Raw genomic sequence first — 10693 nt, forward strand, 5'->3', positions numbered from 1 at the left:
AAAATGTCCCCAGGAAGGGGAATGGAAAGACAAACTGAATCCTGCCCAGCCTTCAGGCACAATCTTCCCTGCCCAAACACCTGCAAGGAGAAGGCAGAAAAACTACCTGCTAGAGAGGCAGCCAAAGGTGTGGAAGGAAGCTGCCAGAGTCAGAAGGTCAGCTGGGACCAAGTCTTGAGTCAAATTTGACTGGATTTCTCCCTTTTGGCAGCCATGGCATCCCAGGAGGCATTAAAAGCAGCAGAGACTTAGACCCTGCCAGGGTGGAGACATGGAGCTTCTCAGGAAACACTGAAAAGTGCTTCTGCCACAGGTGCACAATCAAGCAACCAACTCTGGCCAGTGAGATGCCACACTCCAAGAGTAACATTCCCAAATGGTGCAATTTAAACATTTAAACTTTTTAAACATCACCTCCTAAGGGCACAGTAGCCAGCAATTCCAAAATGTTGGAAGTCAAGCAGATGAGGCAGCAGACCAGCTTGGCTGAACAGGGATCTTCTCTTGGGGGAAAAGGCCAAAAAAGGTGTGTGCCCAGTGGAAGCAATGTCAGGTTACATGTTGTGCTGGTGTTGGAACAGCCACCCCTCTAGGGGGACAGTGGCTCCAGGGAGAAATGCTCTGGCATGGTAGAGCAGACCCAGTGTGGCAGTCATCCTGATTACCCCAGTGTGAAAGCAAGGATATTTTTGAAGGAGCTTGCTTGTGCCTTCTGCCTATGGCAGTGAAACAGCAGCTTCACTTGTGGTGCTGAGATCAGCTAAGGAGCTGGTTGATCACCAGATCAAAATTATATACCCTTTTTCTCCCTGAATGGGAGAAAAATGTTCCCAAACTGCAAGACCCCTCCTCCTTGGGAGCACAAACATGCCCCTGCCAAAGCATGTTACTCTGCTCCACTGGCACAGAGGTCTTAACTCAGAAGTCTCTTATTCCTGAGTTCCCCAGCCATCAGCTGGCCATATTCAACCCCAAGGCTTCGCTGAGATCAGCTAAGGAGCTGGTTGATCACCAGATCAAAATTATATACCCTTTTTCTCCCTGAATGGGAGAAAAATGTTCCCAAACTGCAAGACCCCTCCTCCTTGGGAGCACAAACATGCCCCTGCCAAAGCATTATGCTCTGCTCCACTGGCACAGAGGTCTTAACTCAGAAGTCTCTTATTCCTCAGTTCCCCAGCCATCAGCCCCAATGCTAGAAGATGGCCATATTCAACCCCAAGGCTTTCTTCTCCCCTTTCAGCTCAGCAGCTCTGGACTGCTGGACTTCATTTGCTGCAAGATTTCTGTCCCCACCCACCAGAACCCCTGCCTAAGCCACCCATGATCTGAACTCCCTTGATCCAGACCCTTGTCCCTCTCCATGCTGAAGTTATTCCACACACAGGCACATAGGAAGGCATCCCCACACCACCACCTGCATGCCTCTGTCCACTGAGCTTCTCTTACAACTTCCTCCCATATTTCTTTCCACTTTGTGTTCTTGGGCGTGAGTGCCAGTATTAGACGCTCACAACATGTGTACGACATGGACATTTCTAGACCATGCCTAAGCATGGAATTAGGAGAACAGCTTCATGGCTAGGTGTCCCACATGCATCCACCCCCAGCACACAGCCCTCCCAGCAAAGGAGGGCCAACCCCACCACAAAGACTGCTAGCAGGACAAACGATTCCACATCGGCCCAGGAGGAGTAAAGGCAGCAGGAGAGTTTTTCCCCTTACATAACTCGAGGTTTCAGTGGTTTCCTGTGGCAGCAGCACCTGGGCACTTTGCACTGTGCCTGCGTAAGCACGGTGGCTGTGGGCAGGGAACTTGGGCAACGCTCTTTCTGGGAAGCAGAGGGAGGGAAGGAGGGCTCAGTGTCCAAAGGGCAAGAAGGGCCATGCTGGCAGCGAACTCCAGTAGTGCTGAGGAACTGAGATACGTGCTGGGACGGTCAGTCACCTCTATAGAAGTGTCCAAACAAAACGAAACAAATTAATCTAAGCCCTCATGGACACCCAAGCGACTCTAACAGCACAACAATCTGAATGAGCTTAGCCCGGTCGGGTTTTCGTGCTGGTTAGCACAGCAGGGAGAAGGAAAGGAAACACAAGCCTGACCCTGGCTCGGGTTCTCCGGTTGTGGAGCTGGGCTTGGCTTGTTTTCTTGGTCATATGCAGCTGACTCGATATCGGGAAAGAGCACTGCCCTTAGAACCGAAAGAGAAAGCAGATAACCATCTGCACGTGACAAAACAGGCTGTGGGGACAGCCACAGCACCGGCTGCAGCCACAGCACCTCTCGGCTCCTAGAACGGCAGCACAGCCCTCTCCAGCGTGTTTCAGCTCCACACCCACCCAAATGGGCAGCCCGTAAGTATCCTCCACTGAGACCCCCGCTTTTTTAATGTCACTGGCATTGGGGAGAACTGCCAGAAGTGGTCTTGCAGGGTGCTGATGTCTTGGTGGGTCCTTCCCCTGCTATAAGATGCTTTAAGGGCAGTGCGCCCACAGTCTGTTCCATTTGCTGCTGGTTGGTTTCTGTTTACCAGCAATCCTTAGCTCGTCAGTGGCCTTTCTTCACTCATGGTTTCTCTGCAGCTAATCCTGCTTGAGGGAGAAAGACGACCCGGATAGCTGGGGTGGGGAGGTGGTGAAGGAAGACGACAGATGTCTTGAAGGAAAAGTGTCATGTCCAAAGCATTACACTTTCCCGTATCTCTTGTACAGCATTTCTCCCCTCAGCAGCCAGGGAGAGGGGAGGTGAGAAAGTGAAAATGTCTGGGGGGGCTCTTCAATGCAAAAGGAAATGCCCATTTCCTCGCCTCCTCGCACTCAGCCCCACTGCAGCGGCATCCAGTGGCTCACAGAGATGCTCGTCCCTGCACAGATCCTGTACCAAAGCTGTGTGACTCCCTGTTCCCTTGTCCAGGCACTCCACCAGCTGCTTGCTGGAGGAAGGCACAGCCCCAGCCTGGCAAGGGTGCCCACCTGCCTGTGAGCAGCAGAGGAAAGGGCTGTGCAGTCCCAAAAGCACAGAGGGTGCTTAGGAGCCTTATCTCCCACCTCAGGGAGCTCCTGAGCCATTCACATGGGGCCTCTCTCTGCCAGGGAGACTGAGACACAGAGCTCTCCTATGGTGAAACCCAGTGTTTCCATCAATGCCAGTCCAGGAACAAGGAGACTGACTCCAGGCTGGGGCTCACTGCGCCATGTTCAGGTTCCTCTTTCTTGCACCTTTGAGGAAGAGCCACAGAGTCTCCTATCCAAAGACACCTCCTTACAGGCAGCGAGACTGCCTCTGTCTGGGAAAATCCCAAGCTGTACATTGGGTGAGAGCCCTTTCCTGTTTGTCTCTTGCTTCTCAGCCAGGCTGCTGCCAAACCTGCCTCAGTGATGAGCTGCAGAGCTCACAAATGTCCTGTCCCTGGCTGCACTGTGGCAGGGTGCCAGCTCTCAGCCTTCACTGCCTCCAGGCCAGTTCTCTATCCAGCTGGCACAGGGCCATCCCAGGCATGTTTCTGCTCCTATCAGTCACACATAGGGACAGGGATTTACCTACTGGGTTGGGCTGGGCAGGGCAGGGGAGGCAGCAGGAGGCAAAGATGCCAGCAATTTGACCATGAAGAGAGGGATATCACTGGGAAAATATGTCCTCAAAGCAAAGGAGAGGGCAGAGATACCACGGGCTTTCCCCAGGTTCCCCCACATGCAGAGATCACTCAGCAGCACAGGGTCTCTGAGGTGGCTGTCCTCCAGCCCTGCCATACGTTACCATAAACCTGACAGGAATTTAATTCTCTGTCCCCTCTCTAGTAAGCATGTGCAACTAGGACAATTTTTAATAGCTTTTACATTTTTATGGATGCAGGGGGAGTGAGCATGAGATGACTGAACAAAAAGCCACAATTCTACAAGCCTGCCTTCCTTAGGAAACTGGTCTAAAGAAATACAACAGCAAGGGTTGGTGGGTGGGCAGGGCCAAGAGTCAGCTGGGCTGTAGTGGTCTAACAGAAATCCCTGGAGACCAGGTCAGCCAGCCAAGAGCTCCCTCCAAGTGCAGCTTGTTCTTCCTCTGAGGGTAAGACAGGACAGCAGGAAGAGCAATGAGTGGTGTGAGCCCTTGCAGAACAGGGAGAGGAAGAGCAGCAATGCCTGGGTGCAGGACATGTGTGAGACAGACAAACCAAGGGGCAATACTAGGGGAAAGACAAACCATGGTGAAATTACATCTGCTGGAGGTCTCATTCTCATAGATATTTTCCTGGTTGCTTGTGTCTTCGTTGCAGATTCAGAACAATGGGCGTCCTCCATGTGACCTTCCAGTCTCTCCAGAAGCCTGTTGAGAAGAAGCCCTCCAAGGGAGTCTACAAGAAGTGAGGGAAAAGTGACCAGGGGAAGTGGACAGGTTGGTGTCTCATGCTGTGACCCCCCACTTCCATGCTGTGTGTGTGCTTCCCCTGGGAGAAGTTTGGGACTGAGAAGCTTCATATTTGTCATCATTAAACAGAAGTACCCCACTTCCAAGTCTCCAGGGAGAGATGAGGAGTGGGAGGGGAATGCTGAAAGGTCTCTGGTCACCAGCACCACCACCAGACACTGAGCACAGATTCAATGGAGTCTCTTCTGGCACTCTAAAAACTCAGAGGCTGTAACAAATGCACAATCAGCTTTGGGCAGTGGTCTAGGAGAACATCCAGGATATCACAGATTCACAGACTGTTATGAACTGGAAGGGACCCAGTAAATTATATATCACTGGGCAATAGGCGGTGGAAGGGGACAGTAGGGCCAATGTGAACTTCTTGAAGGAAAGTGGTAAATGATTCTCAGCAGATGAAGCTTGTCAGAGGGAGGAAGAGTTATTTGCAAAGTTTCAAGCCTGAGGCTGGCTTGAAGCCAAGGTCTCTTGAGTCCTGTGTTCATGCCTCTCTGCAGACCTGGGTGGACAGTGCTTCAATGCCATGTGGCTCAGCAGGCAGTGATAGCCTTTCCTGATGCCACTTCCCTGTTTTTCAGCGTGAAGCAGAAGCCTATTCACTGCAGAAGAGGACAGTACACATTCTGGGAAGAGGAGCAGAGTCTGGTTTGCCAACCAGTCTGTGAGAGGAGCAAGGTGGATGGCAATCACAGGTGTGTCTCAGTAGCACCCATATCCCTGCGTCTCAGAGGAAGCCACAGGAGTGGCTGCAGGAACATCCAGGGTCCCTCTCTGAGCTCGGCAATTGCCTGTCTGTGTAGGGGACTGGGCCCCAGGCAACCAAGACAGAGGAGCACCATGTCTACCAGCCTCAGTGGGTAGCAGAGCTCCAGGTATCCAGTCCTGCTGTGCTCAGAAATCTACAGGCATGCAAGGACCTGCATGTGGAGCTCAGATGCTGGAAATGGGTGGTATCAATGGCACTGGGTGTTGCAGAGCTATAGGACAAGGGCAGGGAGGGAAGGCAAGCCCTGCAGTTCAGATCCTGTCATGTCTGCACTTTACTCAGTAGTCCAAAGATCACAAGGGATGTCCTTGTCTGATAAAAACTAAAAGAAAGGCATTATCCCAGAATAGCTCTTATCTTGCTTCTTAGCAGACAGCAGTTTTTCTCTCCTCCCATCCCTGCAGTTTGCTGACAAATGGCTCTTTTCCAGTGAGACCATGAAGCAAAGGGCATGTGTAGTGCTGAGTCATACTCTCCTCCCAGTACTGGTCCACACATGGGACACCCTTAAGCCACCTTTGCTGTGACCACAAGTGCACCAAATGCACCCTCCTTAACCCAGTAACTCATGTGCAGCACAGTCCTAGGCAGGACTGAGACATTCTTGTTCTATTTGCAAGGGGAGTCCCTGGACCCCAGCCATAAGGGGCATCTTGGGAAGGGTGCCATAAGAGGCAACAACTGAGGGGTCCCCCCTTCATGTTTTGCAACAGGCATCCTCACAGCAGCTTTTACCATGGTAGCAAGAAAGCATGCAGGCACCAGGATGGGTCTGCTGCCACAGAGGCGTACCAAGAACCTGCTGCACCTGCTGATTTTACTGGAGACTCTTGGAGCCTTGGCCTTGATGTCCTATGCACTGCTGTACGAAGTTGGAAACCTGGTGAACCTCCCTGACAAACGCATCGGCTTTTACAACTTCTGCCTGTGGAACGATACAGCTGGGGAGCTGCAGTGCCTGGACACCAAGCACCTACAGGCAATGGGCATCAGTCTACTACAGCTGGGACTAGCCAGGGTCTGTGTGTATACCTGCCTGGTCTTAATCCTCTTCCACCTCCCTTTTCTTTTAAATGTGAATTGCACAGGGCAAGGAGAGGGATGGAAGATGATCCGCACCATACTGTTCATCAAGACGATAATCCTGTCTGGAGGCCTGGGTATGTTTCTTTTACAAACCTCGCAGTGGATTCATCCCTCTGATTTCACTGGAGGCTTCCTGGCACTGCTTGGGACTCAGGCTCTGCTACTGCTCCAGATTCTCACTGCCACCGTGCTGGGTCAAGCACACACATAGGTGTCAAAACCATTTAACTGACAAGGCCCTGCCCACTAAGATTTGACAGTGAAGGAGATGCAAGAGCTATCGGTAATATGATTTAAAATTGTAATCCAAATACAGCTTTACTCCCTAGCAAAAATCTGATTCCCAGTCCAAAGGCTCATGTCCAGCCATGCTCTGGCACATTGCTGTGTGCAGCACTCCTGCATCAAGCTGGCAGCAGACACCAAGAGCCACAGCACAGAAGCTTTCCAGGTACACGTTGCACCTTCCCAGGTTCAACAGCATGTAACACCCCTCAGTTTGGGGCACAGCATCAAAGTGGCAGCACTTCTGGCCCCAAAGAGCAGTGAAGGTAGCACAACCAGTGTACAGTGAACACAGCTCTCTGCTCACACCTAGTATAAGTAAAAAACGTTGCTAGCATCTCATAGTGTGTGATTACATTTGTAACTAACGAAGTATTTATAATACATTTTGCCCTACCATATAACAAAGATAAAGGGAATTTAAAAATAGTATCTGTAGATTGTGTTTAACTAGGAACTAACAAATGCTCAGGAAAATGTAACCAAACAGGTAGTTTCTTAATAAGTAGATAGGATACATATAACTTAAAATAAATAAGCTGCCAATCAACAACCAACCTTCAAGGCTGCGAAGAAAGCCATCTAGGACGATACTGAAGTAACACCAGAAAGAAGCAGTTTTGTAGTTTGAAAACAAGGTAACAGACTGAGCATGCACTGATTAAGAAAGTGCAATAAAAGGACAAGTGATGCAGATGATTAAACAACCACCAAAACCCCTACAGGAGGGAAGTAATAAACCTAAAGGACACTAGATGGCAGAAAACACTGAAACAGTTAATACAGTTCATAGAATTATTTTTCAAAACAGGAGTTTTATGTTATTGATTTTTCTGTGTAGTGAATATGTAGCAGCTTTGTGAGTATACACTGCATTAATTCATCCCGTGGCTGGGTGAACTTATGTAAATAAAGAATGCCTGCTTAACAGTGATATTCTTTGCAGCTGAGTGAATTTGTTTCAAGGGACATGAGAGGTTGTTTTCTCTCTTGCTTCAGCCTTAGTGGGGATGCGGCTGGTGATGCTGATTTGACCGATTCTTCATTTCAATACATGCTCTCACAGCTGGCCTCATGTGGCTTGTTTGTCCTTTTTTTTTTTTTTTGACTGGGAAGAGGATACTGAGCCATCTTCATCCCTTCCTAGACCTCCATGCATGCTGCCATGGGGTCAGCCCCCTCAGGGTAGTCCCGGCCCCTGCCACTGTGCTCCCACACATGTTCCTCAGCATTGGGAAGACTGCTGGAGTCTGGAGGCAAACTCAGCACTAGGCCCAGTGGGAACAGCCTGCCAGGCCCCACTGCAGCTGTGACTGCAAGGGACCACAAGGACAAGGGAGCCCCCAAGGCTGAACATGACCATGTAGCTCTGCCAGCAAAGGTCTTCCAGGTCAGCAGCTCCCTGCTCCCCTCTATGCCCAACACCAACTCACCAAAGGGATACTCACAGAAACCAGAATGTCCTCTTTTATCTGTCCATGCTCTGAAATGTGAAATAGAATTGAACACATCCTAATCTGGAGCCAAATCCCACAGAGCCCAGCACAGAGTGGGAGAACAGAGCACCTCCTTCCTTTCCCCCTCTGGCCTTCCTGGGTATCCTACCAGCTACACAGGGCACGAACACAGCAGATGGATGCACAGCCCCCTCCCGGCCCTCCTCCCGCCGTTCCCAGGGCCGCGGGAGGAGACATCCTCCCCACTGTGCCCTCTTCTCCTGGGAAGTCAGAGATGTCAGCTGAAAAAGATCTCCCTGACGTATTTCAGGACATCGTCCTCAGAGTTCTCCCTGCCTGTCCTCTTTGTGTCAGCACCAGCACCAGGAGGGGATGGAAGTGCTGGACCGTGGTCACTGCCTCCATCCGTGTTGGCCTTGCTTCCAGGAACCTCGATTGGTGTTGGCGGGATCTCCTGCTCCTCTTCACTCCTGGACCGGGCGTTCTCTTCACCTTCCTCGCACTGTAGATTCTGACCAGAGGGAAAACAACAAGCGCCGGCCGTGCATGACTTCACGCCGGGAGCACCCCAAGGAGCAGGAGGACAGCCAGCCCACCATCCCCGAGAGCCCGCCTCGCCAGGCCCCAGGCCCGCGGCCGTGCCCTGCGGCGCCCGCAGGGTGCAAAGGACCGAGAGAAGTTGTTTTCAAGCAACATTCCCTTGATTTTACTATGATTTTGAGCTACATTCAAATGAATTTTTCTAGCATGTCAGGAAGTGTAGCAAATCATATAAAACATTGTATTTAGCCTATAATTAATACTCATTTTTAGATAGTGAAGGGGAATGTCCCTCCATCTGGGACAGCGTGATTTTGTGATGTGTTAGGCTGTGGAAGGGACTGCAGTACCCTTGGCCAGTGAGTGAAAAAAATCTTCACATAAAAAGTACAAAAGCCCTGAGAGATTTCACATTAGGGAAAATAGCAACCTGTCAGACAATCTGTAAATACCACCCTATTGCTTCTTCACAAAGTTCAAATGCAGCACATAGGCCTGCACACATTAATCAGTGATGGGATCAAAGGCTGCTTTTCAAAAGGTTCTTCTGTGGTTCATTTTAAAGGTGCTGTTCGCTTTCAAAGACATTGAGATTAATTTCTTCAGTGTAACGCACTGGCAACGCTCTAGGTCCTGGTTTGGTCACTCGTTCCCTCAAATATCAGCAAATTGCCGAAAATTTCTCCCGGGCGTTCATGATTCTTCAACTTCCCGTCAAGTTACAAGCAAAAGGCTTAGGTAACGAGGGCCCGTTGGCGGACGGGCACAGAACCTCCCCCGCTGGAAGGCGTTTCGGGCCCGAGGCCCAGCGGCCCTGCCCTCCGCCAGCCCGGCCCAGGGCCCCGCGCCGCCGCCGCGCGCCCGCCGCCATGGCTACGCGGGGCGGCGCCGCCGGGGCGCCTTCCGCCCGCCACACCGAGGCGGCTTCCTCGCCCGACCGCGCTGCGGGGCAGCTGGAAAAGCAGCCCCAGGCCGCCCTAAAACCCAAGTCACGACGGAGCCCCGTGTTTGATCAGGCAGGCAGGCAGTGCGGCCGCGCGTCCCTCGACAGTCCGTCACACATGGCTCCGGGCCAGCTGCGTGCCAGGCTCGGAGCCCCGGGGGCAGCCTGGCGGGCCGGGCCCGGCGCCGCCCCCGAGCGCTCGGTGACGGGGCTGCGGGGACGCCCCGAGCGCGCCCGCCGCTGCATGGGCGCCCTCTGCAGGCCCGGGCGCGCAGGGAGCCGGGGCAGCGGCGGCCGGGGGACTCGTGCCGGGAAGCGAGGAGAGACGGGAGCCTGGGCCAAGGATGGAGTAAAAGCCCCTCTGGGAATACAGCATGTTGAGCGTTGTTCTAGCAAAACAACATGTTCATTCCTTCCCTCCGGGCTTCTGGCACAGTATCAATGCTGTACTAATGCATCATTGTGCATAGCAGCCTTGGACTGGTGCATGTTTTTTATACTTTCTTTCCCTGTTTTGGGGCTTTTGTTTTGCTTTTAGTCCTACTTATGAAGCAAACCTGAAAGTAGTCTCTCTCCAGAAACCTCAGCTGACCCTCTGTGAGGGCTGGAAGATAACATCTGGAAGAAAGTAACATCTGTGGTAGCGTTCAGGACCGGGCTGAATGGGGCTTTGGACAACCTGGTCTAGCAGAAGGCAGCCGTGCTCATGGCAGAGTTGGAACTAGAAAAGCTTTAGGTCCCTTCCAACCCAGACCATTCTGTAATTTTGTAATTCTAAATTCTAAAACCCCTGTGCAATGTAGTCAACACTGCAGGGCTTGGAATACAGCCGCAATCGAGGGGCCGGCAAAGCCGCCCAGAGAGGGGCCGCCAGGCAGCCGCGGCCAGCAGCGCTCCCTGCCCGTCCTCCCGAGCCCTGCCGCCCGCCGTGCTCGGCTAGGGCCAGGGCCGCGTCCCCACCCCCGGAGGTCCCCGCTCACCTCGGCCAAGACCGCCAGGGCCACCTCCACCAGCTCGGCCTCGTTCATGCAGTACAGCGCCGCCGGCCTGGGCAGTGCACAGGGGACGCTCAGCGCGGGCAGCGCCCGGGCTCGCCCTCCCGCCCGCCGCCCCGGCCGCTCCCCCGCCCCAGCGGCGGAACTAGAAAAGCTTTAGGTCCCTTCCAACCCAGACCATTCTGTAATTTTGTA

At 52.5% G+C, this 10693-nt stretch overlaps 2 protein-coding genes across 3 annotated transcripts; one reads left to right on the forward strand and one right to left on the reverse strand.

The window, feature by feature from the left end:
• Positions 1–1690: 1690 nt before the first annotated feature.
• Positions 1691–7497, forward strand: TMEM140 (transmembrane protein 140). 2 transcript variants are annotated; one of them, XM_041474442.1, is made up of 5 exons: positions 1691–2358; positions 4275–4393; positions 5005–5118; positions 5227–5298; positions 5906–7497. In XM_041474442.1, the coding sequence occupies exons 3-5, from the start codon at positions 5106–5108 to the stop codon at positions 6487–6489; spliced, it is 669 nt and encodes a 222-aa protein (XP_041330376.1). In that variant the 5' UTR covers positions 1691–2358; positions 4275–4393; positions 5005–5105; the 3' UTR covers positions 6490–7497. The 2 variants fall into 2 exon arrangements, with proteins under 2 accessions (XP_041330376.1, XP_041330377.1); XM_041474443.1 differs by lacking the exon at positions 5227–5298 and having other exon boundaries at positions 1938–2358.
• Positions 7498–8013: 516 nt separating this feature from the next.
• Positions 8014–10634, reverse strand: CYREN (cell cycle regulator of NHEJ). Its single transcript, XM_041474444.1, has 2 exons — positions 10484–10634; positions 8014–8531 (listed from the first exon to the last, which is right to left on the reverse strand). Exons 1-2 carry the CDS (start codon positions 10529–10531, stop codon positions 8298–8300), a joined length of 282 nt encoding a protein of 93 aa, XP_041330378.1. The 5' UTR covers positions 10532–10634; the 3' UTR covers positions 8014–8297.
• Between the last annotated feature and the right edge of the window lie 59 nt (positions 10635–10693).

Source organism: Pyrgilauda ruficollis, unplaced genomic scaffold, assembly GCF_017590135.1.
Source record: "Pyrgilauda ruficollis isolate IOZ18807 unplaced genomic scaffold, ASM1759013v1 scaffold32, whole genome shotgun sequence".
Classification (NCBI taxonomy): domain Eukaryota; kingdom Metazoa; phylum Chordata; class Aves; order Passeriformes; family Passeridae; genus Pyrgilauda; species Pyrgilauda ruficollis.

Bases quoted from the DNA above. Each gene is read 5' to 3' on its own strand.
- TMEM140 (XM_041474442.1), top strand. The intron at 5,299-5,905 runs GTATCCAGTCCT...GTTTTGCAACAG, and splicing joins AGTGGGTAGCAGAGCTCCAG to GCATCCTCACAGCAGCTTTT.
- CYREN (XM_041474444.1), bottom strand. From the start codon at position 10,531: ATGAACGAGGCCGAGCTGGTGGAGGTGGCCCTGGCGGTCTTGGCCGAG. The intron at 8,532-10,483 runs GTGAGCGGGGAC...CCCTCTGGTCAG, and splicing joins CCCTGGCGGTCTTGGCCGAG to AATCTACAGTGCGAGGAAGG.